General features: G+C 48.9%; 1 protein-coding gene across 1 annotated transcript in view; it reads left to right on the forward strand.

The window, feature by feature from the left end:
- The window catches only part of LOC144818836 (uncharacterized), a 1,999,126-nt gene extending 1,994,466 nt beyond the window's left edge, over window positions 1–4,660 (forward strand). Inside the window, 1 exon segment of the mRNA XM_078676624.1 lies at window positions 4,416–4,660. Coding sequence (XP_078532750.1) covers window positions 4,416–4,516 — 101 coding nt within the window. The 3' untranslated portion in view covers window positions 4,517–4,660.
- The last annotated feature ends 14,857 nt before the right edge of the window (window positions 4,661–19,517 follow it).

Below are 19,517 nucleotides of genomic sequence, written 5' to 3' on the forward strand. Positions count from 1 at the left end.
GCAGCAGACTACGTGGGACAGCTCGTGCCTCCAGCCTGGTCGTGAAGAACAGCTCTTGGTCCGCGCAGCTACAGAGAGAAGCGACCCTTACTTCACCTGAACGCGGCGACAGCATCTGGTCCCCTCCTGGTTCCAGCACCGTCACTGGCTAGTGACCAAGACTCTGTCCCCTTCCTTTTCAGGACTTCCTTCTTCCTAGTTTCATCCTAGGAACCACCAGACTCCTCCATCTGGCTGCCTGCCAGCAACTTCTTGTTTCAGGCATCACCGGGATCAACGCAGCAAACCCGACACTACTTCAGCCCTATGCACCCGCAGCCTGTGGGTTAGGTAACTAAAGCTTCTAGGTCCTGAAGTCTGTGTCCACTATCCTAGTGTCCAGGTCCACTGTTGTTTTCCCTCCATCCAGCCGGGTTCGTCCGGAATCCGTAACATTGTAAACTGTAAGATCCATAGACGTTGGTACGCATCCCGCGTGAGAGTTCCCACTCTGCACGTGAGTCCCGTGGGCCTCCTGCTCCTTACTTACCTAGTTTGTAGCGCAGCCCCCCCCCCCGATCCTCCAGCCTCTGGATCTCCTTACAGTATTTTCTTTCCTCGCATTCCATTGTTTTGAGTATATGGTTTGTCGTGCCCCTAGGGCACTTGTGTGAATACTGTGCGAACCCGTATTTCCTTTTTAGTATTGTCATGTGCTTAGCCCTCTGATCTCATAAAGAGTTCAGAGGTGTTGTTATAAATAAATAGACTGTTTATTTTCATAACAACCTGTGTGGTTTCCTTTCATTTGATATTCAAGGGGTTATACTATGGTAAAACAGCTGGCTTCACATGCCTAAAGAGATTAGCCTAAAAGACTGCTTTTGTCCACGCTACTAGGATAGCTGGTCTATACGGTTGACTTTACAACCAATCACCATAAGGGTTGTTTGGACTGATACAAGGTGATCACTAGAATTAGTGAGTATCATATATCAGGCCAACTTCTCACAGTTGCTACTCCCACTACTTTCTGGTACCCAAGAAGGGCAAAGGAGGCCTACGCCTTATCTTGGACCTTCAGAGCGTCAACGGCTTCCTCCGGAAGGAGAAATTCAAGATGCTGACTTTGGCTCAGGTCTTAGCTGCCCTAGACCCCGAAGACTGGATGGTAGCGTTGGACTTGCAGGACGCATATTTTCACATCCCCGTCCTGCCGGCCCACCGGCGTTACCTGCGGTTCACGGTAGGCCACAAGCAATTTCAGTTTACCGTGTTCCCCTTTGGCCTTACCAGTGCTCCACAGGTGTTTACGAAAGTGATGGCAGTGGTCGCAGCTTATCTGCGCAGATTAGGGGTGTCAGTCTTCCCCTATCTCGACGACGAGTTGTTGAAGGCGGGCTCGCCCCAGACAGTCGTCAGCCACCTCCAGACTACGGCCGACCTCCTGCACTTGCTAGCGTTTTCCATCAATGTGCAAAGTCACACCTGTGTCCCTCTCAAAAGCTCCTCTTCATCGGAGCGGTTCCGGATTCGGCACAGTTTTGGGTTTATGCTCCCGAACAACGGCTTCCAGATATTCAGGCTCTGATTCTGATCTTTCAGCCTTTATCCCGGGTCTTGGCCAGGTTGATGCTGCGGCTTCTGGGGCTGATGGCCTCCTGCATCCTTCTGGTGCATCACGCCAGGTGGCAGATGCGGGCTCTGCAGTGGGACCTGAAGTTTCAGTGGGCCCAGCATCAGGGCAACCTGTCAGACCACGTCCTGATCTCGAAGGTGCACTGCGAGACAGTTGCAGTGGTGGCTCACGGACCACGATTGGGTCAGCGGCAGATTCCTCTCCCTACCCCAACCGGAGCACGTGGTTGTATCTGAAAGAGACACGTTAGTATTAGATTCCTTACCTTAGAATATCCCCAGGCGTCAGACTGGATCCGGAAATTTTTGCGTAGCAGTACCCTTGCGCGTCGGTAGGCGTCGTCTGCGGCTCCGCGTCCGTCGTGGGCGTCGTGGGCGCCGTGATGACGTCGTCTGAGTACTTAGACGCCGCCTCCGCGTGCTGACGTCAGTTCTTCTTTTTTCCGCGCCAGCAAGCGCAGATCTGGAAAAAGCAGTAACCCTAGTCATTTTTTGACTAACTTTTTGATCTCTTTTGATTGATCTCGAAGTCTATCGACTCCGACGGTGCTGTAGGGATGCCCGGGTTTAAGCACTGCGATGATTGCGACCGCCTGATGTCGGTCACGGATCCTCACCGCGTGTGTTTATCTTGTCTTGGCGTCGACCACGACGACAAAGCCTGCTCCGACTGCCGGGCTCTCTCTTCGAAGGCCAGACGGGAGCGGTCCGCAGGCGGCTCGAACTCCGGCAGTCGGTCCCGCGCCGCGAGAGATCCCGCTCCCATGGGAGGTCGAGGGACAGGTCGGAGCCACCAAGGTTCCGAGAGTAGGCCGCACTCCTCTGGGTCGAAGTCGTCGTCCGGTAAGAAGCACAAGAAGTCCAAGAGGTGTCATCGCTCTTCGGACTCCCCGAACGCTCGCGCCATGCGGCCGGGGGTTCGGGTGACACACCCGACGCACTGACACCTATGCACCCGCATTTTGGTGTTCAAGGGTAGTTTAACTGTCCTAGTGTCCAGTTCCACAATCGTTTTAGTCCTACCTAGTCAGGATTGTCCGTACTTACCTTTAACTTGAACTGTATTGTCCATAGACGTTGTTACGCATCTCGCGTGTGAGTTCACACTCTGCACACGCGTTCCGTGGGCCTCCTATTACTTACCTGAAGTTAGTGTAGCGTGGTCCCATCGATCCTACAGCCTCTGGACAGCTCCATTCCTTTTATCGACTTTCACATTCCACTTACTTAGTATATGGTTTGTCGTGCCCCTAGGGCACCATTGTAATTTTGTGCAACTTGTAGTGTTTTTCGTAAGAGATTGTCATGTGCTTAGCCCTCTGACCTCATAAAGAGTTCAGAGGTGTTGCTATTAATAAATATACTGTTTATTTTCATAACAACCTGTGTGGTGTCCTTTCATCTGATATTCAAGGGGTTATATTGTGGTAAAACAGCTGGCTTCACATGCCAAAAGAGTTTAGCCTAAGACTGCTTTGTCCATGCTACCATTAGGATAGCTGGTCTATAAGGTTGACTTACAACCAATCACCATAAGGGTTGTTTGGACTGATACAAGGTGATCACTAGAACTAGTGAGCATCATATATCAGGCCTACTTCTCACACAAGGGTACTGATACGCAAAAGTTTCCGGATCCAGTCTGACGCCTGGGGGTATTGCAAGGTAAGGAATCTAATACTAACTACTGTTTCTTACAGATATATCGTTACCGAAGGTAAGTAACTTGTGTCTCTACAAGAAAAGACTTTACGGAAGGTAAATAACCTGTTCTTTTAAATCTCATTGATTTCAAAAGCGAACAGACCTCTTTTTGTAGCTTGATTTTGGTTATACATCCTCTGCATTTCGGATATACGTTTGAAGAAATGCAAAATGTTGATTATGATTTTTTTCCAAATTGGGTGGTATCCCATTGAAAATATTAGTTATATTTTAGGGCATGCGACAATGCCTGGAATTTTCCAGGTCAGCGGTTGGATGCATAAAGTAGAGGTATGTGTTTCTTCAAATGTAGCTGGCAGCACGCCCTGGTCTTGGTGTCAAAGCAGCAGTACTCTCAACATCTTTTTTTTAAATGTGGCTGACTCATGTGATCTTTTAAACAATATCACCTTTGCTGTTTTGCGGCCCATTGCTAGGTGTGAACTACCTGCTATCTACATAAAAAACATTGTAACTGCATATCAACACCTGAAAAAACCTCAAACATTTCCAGATGTGATTTTAAGTCCCAACTATAACAGACCCCTTTTATGCAACAGAAATGTATGCATTTAGGAAATATTATTTAGTTTGTAAGTAAACACAGTACTGGCTTGGTGCTAAATGAGTTCTGAAAAAGCTATCTAATTCTCATTTGTCTGCGCAGTACTGCTGCTTTTGGGGATTTGAATGTCTTTCACCTAAAGGTTTATTAATGGGTCACATTCAGAATGGCATGTGGTATATTGTATGGCAAAAGATAGTACTCTATAATATTTGCATCAGATCATCTTGCACCTGTGCTCTGCCTCCTATCGAGTATGTGATTTCTTTCCTACATACGGCTGGACAGTTACCTTACTTGTGTGTAAAGGCAAATTTATAACCGCTTGAACCAACAAATATGCAATTGTTAAGCCACTGGTGCTCTGCTCTACTGGTCGAAGGTCTGTAGGAAAAACTCGAGATCACCACTAGCTCGGCATTTTAATGATTGATTTCCCTGTTTCTGGTAATTTTAGGTCATACATTAATTGAAAAATTATGAAAAGAAGCTAAAAGAATCTACTCTTGTATCCTTCTGTCATTAATAGATGCAAAGTCTACTGAAACCGTGCCAGAAAAAGACCCCAACGATGAATGCTGGTTTGCCCCATCGAAAAGTGAAAAAGCACAAGAATGTAGACCATCTTAAGGGAGAACCAGATTTTCAATAGCACTTTCTCTACACAATCTCATGTACAGATTTTCTTTTTAATGTATTATCCACATGTATATTTCTTCGGTTCGTTTGCTACTTTCTTAATAGCTTTGCTTTTATTTCTATGTGTGTTAAAACATCATGTTTGTCTTATTTCAAGTTTATTGCACCTGTCTATATTTAAAATACCCCTTAGGTATTCATCAGATGCGCTTATAATTCACTTTTATTTATAAATATTTTGACGGTTTAACCAAAGTAAATGTATAATTTGATGTCTGTGCCAAATAGACTTATTTTGTTGGCTCTCAGAATATAATGTGAACGTGCACCAATTAATGAGTAGTTTTTGCTTTCTTTTGCACTTTTTTATGTAAAGTTTTTTGCCAGGATTTGTTGTTTAATCTTGGGTTAATTAATTATTTTGCTCACAAAGTGTTGGTGAACTGTAAAAGCAAAGAAAAAAAAACACTTAAGGAAGTTTACATGTAAATCTTGATTTTCTTATCTTCAGTGCATAACATAATGGTGAACACATCATTTCTCGTAGTAACCTAATAGTTTTCTGTTTTTCCAGATTTCTGTAAGGCATTTGTTTCCTTGCACATAAATGTTATATATTTTTTAACGACTAAATAAAATTCTGGTAAAATTATGGCTTAGTCTCATTTAATTAGCACAAGGCATCTCATTATATTTTCTCTCCCAGTTTTGCCACAGCAAAAAACGAACATTGAATGTATCTGTTAAAATGTAGCGGCAGTGCAGTATAAGCTAGGGAACAAGGATTGGTAAATCCAAAAAGGAAGGCTAGCATTTTCCATTAAAATCCACGCCTCCTTGCTTTTCTAGTGTTTAACCCGTTCCGTGTGGCGTCGACCAACGGCCGTTGTGAGCACCACCTTGCTAGTGCTAAGCACGTCCTTGGCCGTCGCTGCCCCACCCACTCATTAGAACTCACGCACTGTGTCGGAATTTGCGCTGTGGTTAAGGAGTTAAAGAGCAGGCATGAAATGGGTAGAGGGGTGGAATTGTCAGACAAAGAAACCGAGTACTGCAAAGCAAATTTTAGTCATTCAGTTCATAGCTCACTTTTATTTATTGATGTCTTCATAAATTCTGATAGTTGACTTCTAGCCACATATTCCTCACCTTTTGAATATTCCCCAGGAGTCAGGCTGCATCTCAAAACTTTGCCAGAAGGTGGCTCCATGCGGCCCAATACTGATGGGCCTAATATAGGCGCCACTCCCTGCGCACTGTAGTCCGTTCCTTCCTTTCTGCGCCACCAAATGTGCATCCAGAGCTCTCTAAATTTCTTCCAGTATGCAAGGGATGTCTTCCCCCTAAAAATCTGGTTTCAAGCTCTGTAGGGACTGTTGCAAACAAATGTCTGTGACAGATCCCAATCAGGTGTGGCTGTGGTACTTCGAGTCGAAGAAGAAGAAGAAAATAACAAGAAGAGTGAGGGAGAGGAGGAAGTGGATTCTATCTCCCCTGGTAATTTTACTAAACAAAAGGAATCCACTTGTTGTAGTGGTAGTGATCCCTACAGTGGTGGGGAGCACACAGTGTTGTTTAAATACCCCTCACACACCAACAGGCCCCTTGGTGTCATGCTTCATCATCGGGGTCTTCGCACCCCTCTACGGGATGCGGCGTGCTGCGACTCACGGCTACGTAGGAGCACTGAAAGTGGACTATGTGTTGATGTGTGTGAAGGAATTAAATGTGAGTGGTGAGGTGAAAGACAGTGATTGTTAAAAGATAACTGGCTCGTAGGAGAAAAAATAATAAAAAGTTTTTATTAAGCCCTCGGCTGGTATCGTTAAAAAAGTGCAGAGTGAGGTTGTTGGTACTAATTAGGGTACATCAACCTATCAAGTGCGTCGACATGTTTCGGAGTAACAAGGACTCCTTCTTCAGGACGAGATGTGCACTAATATCTCCACCTTACTCACATATGTGTAGATGTCAAAGTGTGCTCTACAAAAAAGTTGGAATAGGTGAAATGTACCTAATCGTGTTATATGGATGTAGTCTGTTGCGCCCAGTTGGCATGGTTAATACAGAACTTTTTGATAAGGGCTAACTGGCCTCATAAGCCAAGGCGTGGCATTGGGAGTTCTTTTGTCTTCTTGCCCAATGTAGCAACGGTAACTGCCAAGTCTGGTGGTTTTCCTCCCCTCAACGCGGCTCCGACGCTTTCGCAGATCGGAGAAGCTCTACCCCTTAGTCAATTTTTCACTGAACTTTTTTGATCTTTTGATCTGTTTTTTCTTGAGTCTTTCAACTCCTACGGTGCCGGTAGGGATGCCCGGGTTCAAACCCTGCTTCGATTGCAGCCGACTAATGTCAGTTACCGACCCCCATCGCCGGTGTCTTCCTTGTCTGGGCCCCGACCACTACGACCGAGCCTGCTCCGATTGCCGGGCTCTGACGTCCAAGGCTAGACGGGAGCGGTCCCGCAAGCGACTTGAGCTCCGGCAGTCGGCCCCGCGCCATTCAAGGTCCCGGTCCAGGAGGAGGTCGAGGGACTGGTCGCGGGGTCGGAGTCGTCGTAGCTCCGAGAGTCTGCATCAGTCTTCGGGCTCAAGATCCTCAGGTAAGAGGCATGAGAGTTCGGGAAGGCGTCATCGCTCTTACGACCCCCCCCCCTGACGCTCGCACGACGCAGCCAGGTGTTTGGGTGACTCCGCCCAAGCGGCTCTGCAGGAGTCGCTGGCGTCGCGGCCTGCCCCATACCTCCCGGTCCCTGGGCATGACGCCGGAGGAGATCGAGCGCTACCTCATGGCCATGAGGTCGCTCCGTCGGGTTTCGCGGCGCCTTCGGGCACAGCGGCCCTGACTGGGGGACCAGGCGGGTCGGGTGCTTCGGCCCCGACGCTGTCGGGCGCTTCGGCCCCGGCGCAGCCGGCAACTTTGATCCCGGCGCCGCAGACCCCCGCTGGATCCAGTTCCGGATCCGGGTCGTCGCCGGTAGACCTCACGACCTCGCCGGCGCCACCTCCGAGTGACGCCGTCCCCGATCCTACCCTCGATTCGGTGCTCGATGCCGCTTGGAGATTTTGACTTCAATGAACCGGCCCCGTCCTTTTCAACCTGAATTTCAGGAGATGGGTGGCGAAGGGGATTGGGAGGGGTCTGTAGACCCTCTGGCACAGGAGTGCCAGTCTCAACAGGACTGGACATGTGAGCTTGAGGATGCCAGTGGGCTGGACACTTCGCCAGACACTGGCTTTGTCTCCCCTCCAACAGTGGCTATGGAGGAGGGGGCTACCTACAGTGTAGTGTTGATGCGGGCGGCCAAGGCATTGGGCCTAGAGCTCCCCGTCGCGACCGTGAGGACTAACCTCCTCACTGAGGTCCTTAAACCGCAGGCAAACTGGGCTGAGCCTCTGTTGCCGTTTAATGAGGCCTTGTGTGACGTTCTTTTGGGCACTTGGTCCAAGCCCGCTACAGGTCTGTCTGTAGATAGGAACGTGCCAAGACACTACCGCCCGGCTCCGGGCGACCCTTGCTTCCTGTCCACCCACCCCACCCCGAGAGCCTGGTTATCCAGGCCTCTACTTCCCAGACCGCATTCCCGACGGCTCCGCCCGATCGGGAATCCAAGAGGTACGAGCAATTCGGTAAGAAGGTGTTCTCGTCCCTGAGTTTGGGACTGCGGTCAGTCAACACCGCATGCCTCTTGGGCCACTACACCCACACTCTGTGGGACACGGTCGCGGACGTGCTTTCACAATGTCCGGAGGGGGTTCGGACTAAACTTGCCCAAGCCCTTGCAGAGGGTCGAGATGCGGCAAAGTATTCCATCCGGTATGGGCTGGATACCACGGACTCACTGGGCTGACGATGGCAACGACGGTGGCGGTTCGACGCCTCACCTGGTTGAGGACCGCCAACTTTTCGGCTGATGTCCAAAACACCCTTATGGACATGCTGTTTGATGGCCGTCGCCTCTTTGGCGACAAGGCAGACCATGCGCTTGAGCGTTTTAAGGACTCCAGGGCTACGGCCAAGTCCTTGGGCCTCTCGGCCCCACGCCAGCAAACGGGTGCTTTTCGCTCCTTTCATGGCCAAGGTGTTCGGGTGACTCCGCCCAAGCGGCTCTGCAGGAGTCGCTGGCGTCGCGGCCTGCCCCATACCTCCCGGTCCCTGGGCATGACGCCGGAGGAGATCGAGCGCCACCTCATGGCCATGAGGTCGCTCCGTCGGGTTCCGCGGCGACTTCGGGCACAGCGGCCCTGACTGGGGGACCAGGCGGGTCGGGTGCTTCGGCCCCGACGCTGTCGGGCGCTTCCGCCCCGACGCTGTCGGGCGCTTCCGCCCCGGCGCAGCCGGCAACTTTGATCCCGGCGCCGCAGACCCCCGCTGGATCCAGTTCCGGATCCGGGTCGTCGCCGGTAGACCTCACGACCTCGCCGGCGCCACCTCCGAGTGACGCCGTCCCCGATCCTACCCTCGATTCGGTGCTCGACGCCGCTTGGAGATTTTGACTTCAATGAACCGGCCCCGTCCTTTTCAACCTGAATTTCAGGAGATGGGTGGCGAAGGGGATTGGGAGGGGTCTGTAGACCCTCTGTGTAGGAAGGTAGATCCCTGACTATGGTTGCCCCCAACTTTTTGCCTGGTGTTTTGCTGGTTTTCTGACTTAGTTGACCTGGGGCCCTGCTATTCAGGACCCCAGGCCTACTGCTCTCTCTGTAAAATGGATTCCATGTACCCTAGGTACATATCTAATTGGATACTGAGGCACCTTATCAGTCCCTGTACAGTGTACCTTAGGTACCCAGGGCATAGGTGTACCCAGGGCCTACCGGGGGCTGCAGCATGTATTATGCCACCCCTGGCTGGCCATCCAAATCTGACACAACTGGCTGCACGACAGCTGGGGCAAGGTGGTGTAATCACCCTTTGCTTTAGATATAGTATACCTATATCTAACCCTAAAATGGACACACAGATCTCCTATCAGTCACTCCTATGGCAGGCCTTGACAATCCTGAAGGCAGAGTGCTTGGAATCGTGTGAGATAGTGCTCTGGCATGAGCTGAGCCTGTCTGCGGCTTTCGTGCACATCAGGCCAACTTCTCACACTCTGGCACAGGAGTGCCAGTCTCAACAGGACTGGACATGTGAGCTTGAGGATGCCAGTGGGCTGGACACTTCGCCAGACACTGGCTTTGTCTCCCCTCCAACAGTGGCTATGGAGGAGGGGGCTACCTACAGTGTAGTGTTGATGCGGGCGGCCAAGGCATTGGGCCTAGAGCTCCCCGTCGCGACCGTGAGGACTAACCTCCTCACTGAGGTCCTTAAACCGCAGGCAAACTGGGCTGAGCCTCTGTTGCCGTTTAATGAGGCCTTGTGTGACGTTCTTTTGGGCACTTGGTCCAAGCCCGCTACAGGTCCGTCTGTAGATAGGAACGTGCCAAGACACTACCGCCCGGCTCCGGGCGACCCTTGCTTCCTGTCCACCCACCCCACCCCGAGAGCCTGGTTATCCAGGCCTCTACTTCCCAGACCGCATTCCCGACGGCTCCGCCCGATCGGGAATCCAAGAGGTACGAGCAATTCGGTAAGAAGGTGTTCTCGTCCCTGAGTTTGGGACTGCGTTCAGTCAACACCGCATGCCTCTTGGGCCACTACACCCACACTCTGTGGGACACGGTCGCGGACGTGCTTTCACAATGTCCGGAGGGGGTTCGGACTAAACTTGCCCAAGCCCTTGCAGAGGGTCGAGATGCGGCAAAGTATTCCATCCGGTGTGGGCTGGATACCACGGACTCACTGGGCTGACGATGGCAACGACGGTGGCGGTTCAACGCCTCACCTGGTTGAGGACCGCCAACTTTTCGGCTGATGTCCAAAACACCCTTATGGACATGCCGTTTGATGGCCGTCGCCTCTTTGGCGACAAGGCAGACCATGCGCTTGAGCGTTTTAAGGACTCCAGGGCTACGGCCAAGTCCTTGGGCCTCTCGGCCCCACGCCAGCAAACGGGTGCTTTTCGCTCCTTTCATGGCCAAGGAAGGGGCGCTCCCACACGTGCTGCCAGCCACCCACCGCAGACTAACACACAGCGCGGTGGCGACCGTGGAAACCGCCGTGGCGGCGGTCGGGGACAACGGCGAGGCCAGTCCACACCTTCCCCTGCATCATCCGCCTCAAAACCCTCCTAGTCCGTGCTTTCAGGCCCATGTGACACCAGTGGGGGGCAGGGTTCGCCATCACCACTTCCACTGGCGCACTGTCTCGTCGGACATGTGGGTGCTTCAAATTGTCTGAAGGGGCTACTCCCTCCCCTTCGAGGCGACCCCTCCAGCCATGCCACTGCAATACCACCGCGTGTCGGGGGATCACTTGCAACTTCTACAGGAGGAAGTTACGGCCCTCTTGGCCAAGGGGGCCATCGAGTGCGTTCCTGGGCCAGAAGTAGGGTGTGGTTGTTACTCCCACTACTTTCTGGTACCCAAGAAGATCAAAGGGAGCCTGCGCCCTATCTTGGACCTACGGAACGTCAACGGCTTCCTCCGGAAGGAGAAGTTTAAAATGCTGACATTGGCTAAGGTCTTGGCTGCCCTGGACCCAGTAGACTGGATGGTAGCGTTGGACTTGCAGGACGCTTATTTCCACATCCCCGTCCTGCCGGCCCACCGGCGCTACCTGCGGTTCACAGTAGGCCACAAGCACTTTTTCAGTTTATCGTGCTCCCCTTCGGCCTTACCAGTGCCCCACGGGTGTTCACGAAAGTGATGACGGTGGTAGCAGCTCATCTGCGCAGGTTAGGGGTTTCAGTCTTCCCCTACCTCGACGACTGGTTGTTGAAGCCGGGCTCGTTCCAGACAGTCGTCAGCCACCTCCTGACAACGGCGGACCTCCTGCACCAGCTAGGGTTTTTTTTGTTTTTTTTTCTCTTTTTTTTTTTTTATTAAACCTTTATTTATTGCAGTCAATAGAGATACATGACATTCACATCATTACCAATCAAACAGAGCGTAATACTTATGGTACATCAGTAGAATAGCGTACAGTCCTGTGGGCTAGATCACCTCATCATGTCTTAACAGCAAAGCAATGAACAGCAGACAGCAGGGTGGAGACAGCATTAGCAGAGCACTGCGCACAATGCAGTGAGGAATGCAAGTAGTGGGAAAGATCCACTACTCTTGCAGGCCGATCCAACGACAAGCTAGCTAGCTACAAGCAATGTGTAGTATAGAGGACGAGCATCAGACTGCCCGTGTAATGTGGCTGACACAATCCTTACCAGGTGGCCATCAGCATCCCTATTAGTACTAGTGTACCCTGCGTGCAGCATCAAGGGTGTCCCTTCGCCTCCTCCAAGTATGCATATGGAATGTGGGTACTCTGATTGGTGTTTGTCATGAGGTGATGCATGGTTTCCAACCTTTTAGGGGCCACCCCTACATGTGCTTAGTCACTGAACCCAATGTGCATGTAAAATCCCAACTTGATTACAGCAGCAGGTTATCGGGGGGCCTGCGGCACGTGCCCAGCAAATAGCAGTATCCAAACTGCAGGTGTCTCATGGTCCTCTACTACGTCTCGACGCTGAGTAGCACGCCACTCCACGAGCAGAGAGACTCTGTTCCCACCAGCTAGGCTCATTGCAGTTGTATCCGAGCGTCAGACGACATTAAGTTGCTCAGGGCTCAGCTATCTGACCCTCATCTGCAGAGGTGTCACTGTGAGACACTTGGGACAACCAGTAGAGCTGTAACGGGGACCAGATATCTTTGGGCCTGCAACGTACAGGCATTAGGTCTGCATAGACGCCATGTTGGTCTTGGCAGTATGTGAGATCATCCAGCCATTCTTTGAATTTTGGTGCCCTGCCCCTCCCCCATTTGCAGGCTACTCTCCTTTTAGCAAGGAGCAACGCAATATCTACGAATCGTCGGTGCGATTTGGGTATGTCTTTGGTATACCCCAACAGCATCAGCACCGGGTTTAGTGGAAAAGGGCCTGCAATCATGACCTGAATCGCAGCATGCACTTGCGTCCAATATTCCTGTATCGCGCCACACTCCTAGGCCAGATGAAGGAAGCCCGCTCCTTCCGAGCGGCAGCGCGCGCACCTGTCGTTGTCTGAGAGATGAAATCGCAGCTTCCTGACTGGCGTGTAATAAAATCTGAATAAACTTGTAGTGAATGATTTTCAGTCGAGAGCTGGACGAGACGTTTGCCGTGACCGAGCAGCAATAATTCCATTGCTCTTCAGTGAGTTCAGCGTCCAGTTCAGAGCTCCAGTCGTCTCGCGCTTTGGACCTAACAGGCGGACGCTGCGCTCGGATGTTATTATACAGTTTAGAAACCATATGCCTCCCATCTGACACCAATAGCACATGCAAGGGCAACACCACCCCTGGTTCATCCGGAAAGCTGGGGAGTATGTCACGCATACCCTGACGAAGACTAATATAGTAAAACACCTCCATCGGAGTCGGGGGACCCGCCTGAAATATCTGATCTTTGGTACGAAATATCCCGTCCTGGAACAAATCACCCCATGTACTTATGTGAACGCGCTTACACATGGATCGAAATCCATTTTCTAGTAACAATGACAGTTTCGGATGGTACGCTAGGGGCAGTGCAGGTGAGTAAAGCATGGGAGCGTCGAGCATTTTAGCTACTCTTCTCCAGGCGTCGACAGTACATGTGACTGTGGTGGCAGGCGTCTCAATATCACCAATCACTCCCATTAGCATACCGTTAAGCGGAAGCGGATGCGCAATCCATTCTTCAGCCGCAATCTGTGGCATAAAGGGAGCGGGACTAACCCAGTGGTAGGCGTATTGCGCCTGAGCACTAAGATAGTACACTGCAAAATCCGGCACATCGAATCCACCCTTATCGTATGGTTGTGTCAAGACCGCCCAGCTAAGCCGCGGTTGTTTACCTCCCCAAAATAAGCGAAGAAGTTCAGTTCGCAGTCTCTTAAAGAAATAGGGGCCTGGGTAGTAGGGGATATTCTGGAAAAGGTATAGGAAACGCGGGAGGATGATCATCTTGATCAGCGAGGCTCTGCCTGCCATCGAAAGCGGCAGGGCCATCCAGCGAGTCACATTGTCTGCCAATTGCGAGATAGCCACACCATAGTTCAGCCGGATAGTGTCCTCTTTATTGAGCGATATCTCAATGCCCAGGTATCTGAGTTCCGAACTGCACCATTCTAGGGGGTAGTCCAATTGAAAATGGTCAACGGAGGCCGTGAGGGGGAAGAATTGTGATTTCTTCCAGTTAATGTGCACTCCGGACATGCCGCCAAAAACAATAAATTCCCTCAGGATTGGGTTAAGGTTCTGCTGTGGGTGCCGCACGTACAGGGTAACGTCGTCCGCGTATAAGGAAATCCCTATCTGCCGTTGGTAGCAGTTAAAGGCGCTGGCCTTGTGTAGTTGCCGGATCCTGCATGTCAATGGCTCGATTGCCAAGGCGAAAAGCAGGGGCGACAGGGGGCAGCCCTGCCTGGTCCCTCTTGTGATCGGCATTTGTGTAGAAAGCACACCATTAATGACGACCCTGGCAACTGGGGCAGTGTAAAGAAGCTTCACCCATGAGATGAAAATCAGAGGAAATCCCATTCTAATCAAAATAGCCATGAGGTAGCCCCATTCCACAGAATCAAACGCTTTGGTGGCGTCCAGAAACACAGCGGCAACAGGCAGGTCAGGCGCGATGGTGGGGATAAGGGAGAACAGCGTGCGAAGGTTATGCGACGTTGCTCGCCCTGGCACAAAGCCAGACTGATCCGGTAGCACCAGGGTAGTCATGAGGAGGGAGAGCCTAGTCGCTAACACTTTGGCAAGTATTTTTGCATCACAATTCAGCAGCGAAAGGGGTCTTTAGGAGTCGGTATCTAATGGATTTTTCCCTGGCTTCAGAAGTGAGGTAATCGCCACCTCCCTCATCGAGCCTGGTAGTATCCCCGCCTCCAGCGACTCTTCAAAGACTTCCTTCAGCACCGGTGCCATAATGTCAATGTAGCACTTGTAAAATTCAGCTGGAAGGCCGTCCAGCCCTGCAGCCTTGCCGTTACTGAGGGACATGATGGCACCCCTAATCTCATCTAGTTCAAAAGGACACCCAAGAAAGGCCCTGTGACTGTCGCCAAGCCAACATAGCGCTATGTCATCAAGGAAGTCCCCGAACTCCACTTCGCCTTCCTGCTGCGTGGAATATAATTGTTTGTAGTGCTGTAGGAAGGTGTCCTGTATCCTTTTTGTGTCCTGATAGGTCCCACCCTTGCCATCAGTGATTTCCAAGATATGGGTAGCATAGCGCTGGTGTCGCGTGAGTGCAGCAAGTACCTTCCCCGGTCGGTCCCCCTCGCAGAATCTCCTAGCCGTCCAGTACCTGCCCCGGAACTTCACCTCCCTGGCAGCCTCCTCCTCAAAGGACGAAAGCTTAGACCTGAATTCCTGCACCAGATCAGGGCTAGGGTTGTGGACCATCTCCGCCTCTAGGGCTTTAAGTTCCGATTCAAGTTTAGTCAGCGTGCGCACTATGTCCCTCAGTATCCCGCAGCTCTTAGCAATCGTGATACCTCTGATAGTCACCTTGAAGGCTTCCCATATCTCCTCCACACTTTCGACTGACCCCTTATTTCTAGGGAAGAAAGCCTCTATCTCCTCACCAAGTTCATGCTTAAATACAGGGTCAAGAAGAGAGGAGGGGAACAGCCGCCACGGTGGTCGCAATTTGTTCATTCCAGGCATCTCAATTAAAGCCAAGACCGGACAGTGGTCAGAGTAGGTCCGAGGCAAATGCTTTACTTTAATGACACCATTGGCTAGGCCCCGCGATATAAAGCAGTAATCAAGTCTCGCCCATGTGCGTGCGTGTGCCGTGAAATGTGTGCCCTCTCTAGTCACTGGGTGCGTGAACCTCCAGCTATCTATTAGCCCTGCCTCAGTTAGTATACCCTGCAGGGTGTCGCGAGCTTTTGTGTTGTATTGGCCACTCCCATCCGACCTATCCGCCGCAGGCATCAGCGACAGGTTGAAGCCCCCCCCCCCCCAAATGACGTGTGCGGCTTCGACCTCCAATATATGACCCCACAATGTCAGAAAGAAACCAGGTGTGTCAACATTGGGCGCATAACAATTCACAATTATGACCACATCCGTGCCCATCCTGCCCCATAGGATCACATACCTCCCCTCAACGTCCACCCTCGCTCCCAACTTTTGGAATGGCAGTGCTTTATTAATCAAGATGACCGTACCTCTGGAATACGTGGAATAAGAAGAGAACTCTCTCACAAGTGCCCATCTACATGCAAATTTAGGGTCCCTTCGCGGGTCCAAGTGAGTTTCCTGAAGTAACGCTATCTTCACATGATGTCTATCTAAATACCTCTGGTTAATGGGACGTGCACCGCCTAAATTCAAATAATATCGACTGTGCTCATGGGAATCACTCCCCTCCTGGAGTGTATATGTTAATACATCAAGCTGCACACCTAATAACCATAAGTGTGTCTCCCGTGGCACCAGTATTATGTGCTGTGATCTCCAGCTCTGTTTAACTGTACAAGTTCACTTGAAACGTAAAAAAACAATTCAATAAAGTTCACTTCAAGTCTTGTTTAATTCACTTTTCTCTTTGTTCACGTTTTGTAGCAATCCTTAGTTCCAATGCATTTCGGTGTTTAATCACACCTTCGTCAGGGAACGTCTAAACATAAACAAAACATACAATGTATCACTAACAGGTTTGATTTATGAGTCTTTTTCACGCTACAAAAACATTTAGTAAATTACATCTAAAATGCGTTAATATGGCCGGGGTAATCAATGCGGTTAAAGTGCTGGTGCATTAAACTCTTTAGGTGACGGTATCCAATAATGGAACCTCCTGTCGATCTAAACTAAGCGTTACGCTTTTAAGGTCAGCGCCTAGAAGGACTTACATACTTTCTTTCATGGGTGACCCCTCGTCCGTTACATCTTCGCGTATAGCTGCCATTTCTCACCTGGTTAAAGAAAAGTGTATTCCGCTCGCCGCGCGAGGTCGTTCTGCTACGCTTTCGCTGCAATGAATGGTGATTACCGCCGCGTTGGTTGCGCATGCGCTTTATGTTCAGTTTACTTTTTTCTACTTAATTCAAATTGCGATAACTTTAACTATTCAAAAACACTGATCTAGAAATCTCTCTGAATTAACACTGTCAGGTACTGTCAAATGACTAGAGGAGTGGAACAATCGTGGCTCCTGCGTGCTCTCTTTCATACAATTATCACATTTGCAATATGTTCACAATAAACCCATAGCGTTAAACTTATGCAGTTATCAGCAATGTCATAGGTAACAAGTAAATTCCGTTCTGTCGTTCAAACTATTGGGCTTCAGGCTACAAAGGTTATAAATCCAGTAATTTTCTCTTTTCAAGAGGTTTTTTTTATTCAACGCGTTTAGACGTTCCCTGACGAAGGTGTGATTAAACACCGAAATGCATTGGAACTAAGGATTGTTACAAAACGTGAACAAAGAGAAAAGTGAATTAAACCAGACTTGAAGTGAACTTTATTGAATTGTTTTTTTACGTTTCAAGTGAACTTGTACAGTTAAACAGAGCTGGAGATCACAGCACATAATACTGGTGCCACGGGAGACACACTTATGGTTATTAGGTGTGCAGCTTGATGTATTAACATATACACTCCAGGAGGGGAGTGATTCCCATGAGCACAGTCGATTTTATTTGAATTTAGGCGGTGCACGTCCCATTAACCAGAGGCTCATTTGCAAATCCCCCACCAGGGAAGTAGCACGCCCCATAAAAAATATGCAATATGAAGAAATCACCCATTCAACAGACAAAAGAGCGGATACATTCGCCTTCACGGCAGAAGCCAGTGAAAAAATATATTCACTTATTCAATCTGAATTACAGGAACCAACAGTAACAAGAAATAAGGAACAACAAATCAAACAACTTATGTATCTGATGAGAAGAGAGATCAATCAACGACTCCATGCGAGTACCATGATTAAATATCACAAGGCACAACGAATACCCAGAGGCCTCCGAATCGCTCTGAAACCGTCGTTACGTAAAAACTCCAAACCTTTCACCGAACGGTGGTTCGCGATATTGAATAAATGTAGCTTGGACTTAATTTTGCTTATAATAGAGGAATTAGCTAAAATACTTGATGAACTTAAAACAGAAATAGAAACAGTCACTGAAGAACCAAAAAAAGGAGTAACAGGAGAAGAACTACAAAAAATTCTGCAAGATATTAACACTCAATTGGCCCATCACACACAGGAAGTAAACGAACGGAAACTTAGAAAATATAGAAGAGACACCCTTGATTACAAACTACAAGAAGTTTATACTTGGGCTGAAGTTTATGCCAGAAGGCGTCAAACCAAACAATACACGTCAAACACGGATACATCGTCAACGGAAAGTGACAGATCAGACAGAGGAAAACAATCTAAAGATCAAACAAAAAACACATCCACGGAAAAACCATCAACATCGGGGCCTTTTTTAGTCTCAGGCCCCATAGAAGCAGAAGACCCAGGAGGGGACGCAACAAAAACAAAAGAAAAAACTCCGCCACAAACGAGGAACGCCACGGCAAAGAAAGACAAAAAGAAATATCATTAGAAGAAACGGAGAATCTTGTGATAAATATTTCAGATCAGGAGTTAAATGAGATTCAAATTAACACTTTACAACGAGGATTATCGTTTGTACCCACGCACATACCAACCAATTGGAATTGGAAGTGAGTTTGTTCAAGTTAACACGAAAAATGAGACTGAGACATTTCTTTGAAAACATCGTGACAGAAAAATCACCTAACAAGGAAGATGAGCTTAAGGGATTAAAAAGTCCGAGTTCATACATGCCACCGATATCGCATAAAACTATTGACCTTTTCGAAAATTTATGTAAACAGGAAGTGAATAAAATCAATACCAACAGAACAATCAAAAACCCAAACATGTCCAAGAAGGAGTTTGGAGCCATAGAAAGCATAGCGAACAATGAAAAAATAATATGCCAAAAAGCGGACAAAGGAGGTGCGGTAGTGATACTAAATACGGATTTTTACGAGAATTCCATAAACATGCATCTAGGAGACACCAATACATACATGGAGATAGACAAAGATCCAACGGAAGAGATACGTAAAATTTTACAAACCATTCTCAAAAAAACTACAGAAAGGGGCACAATCAATGAAAAGACAAAAAGTTATTTAACGCAAGAGAACCCAAGGAGCCCTACCATGTACCTAGTACCTAAGGTACACAAAGATCTTAACAATCCACCCAGTCGCCCCATAGTGTCTACCAAAATGATCATTCATGAACCGGTGGGGAAATTCATAGATCGACAACTACAACCATTAGTCATCAAGAACTTATCTTATATCAAGGATACCACTGACTTTTTGGTAAAATTGCAACAAGTAAAAATGGAAGATAACATCATTATGGCTACCATAGACGTCAAAACACTATATACAGCAATTCCACACAAAGAAGGCCTAGAAGCCATAGAGAAAGCCCTATTGTACAGCACCTATCCAGAGAATCTACAGATCTTTTTGATGGAATTGATGGAATTCACATTGATGAATAGCTATTTCACCTACAACAATCGTTGGTTCATCCAACTCAATGGAACGGCCATGGGAAATTGCGCCGCACCGGCGTACGCAAACTTGTTCATGGGAGCATTTGAAGAAGAACATATTTACAATAACCAAGAGTGGGCCACACACCTCTTAGCATACATGAGATTTATTGATGACATATTCATCGTTTGGAAAGGGTCACAGGAATCATTGGAAAAGCAATTGAAAATTTTGGATGAAAGAAACGACAGAATCAAATTCACGTGGAACATCAATGACACTACCATACAATACCTAGATGTAGAGATTACAAAAAGCAACACAACCTTCATAACGAACCTGTATCGAAAACCGACAGATAGAAA

The sequence above is a fragment of the Lissotriton helveticus genome, chromosome 2_1 (assembly GCF_964261635.1).
Source record: "Lissotriton helveticus chromosome 2_1, aLisHel1.1, whole genome shotgun sequence".
NCBI classification, from domain to species: Eukaryota; Metazoa; Chordata; class Amphibia; order Caudata; family Salamandridae; genus Lissotriton; species Lissotriton helveticus.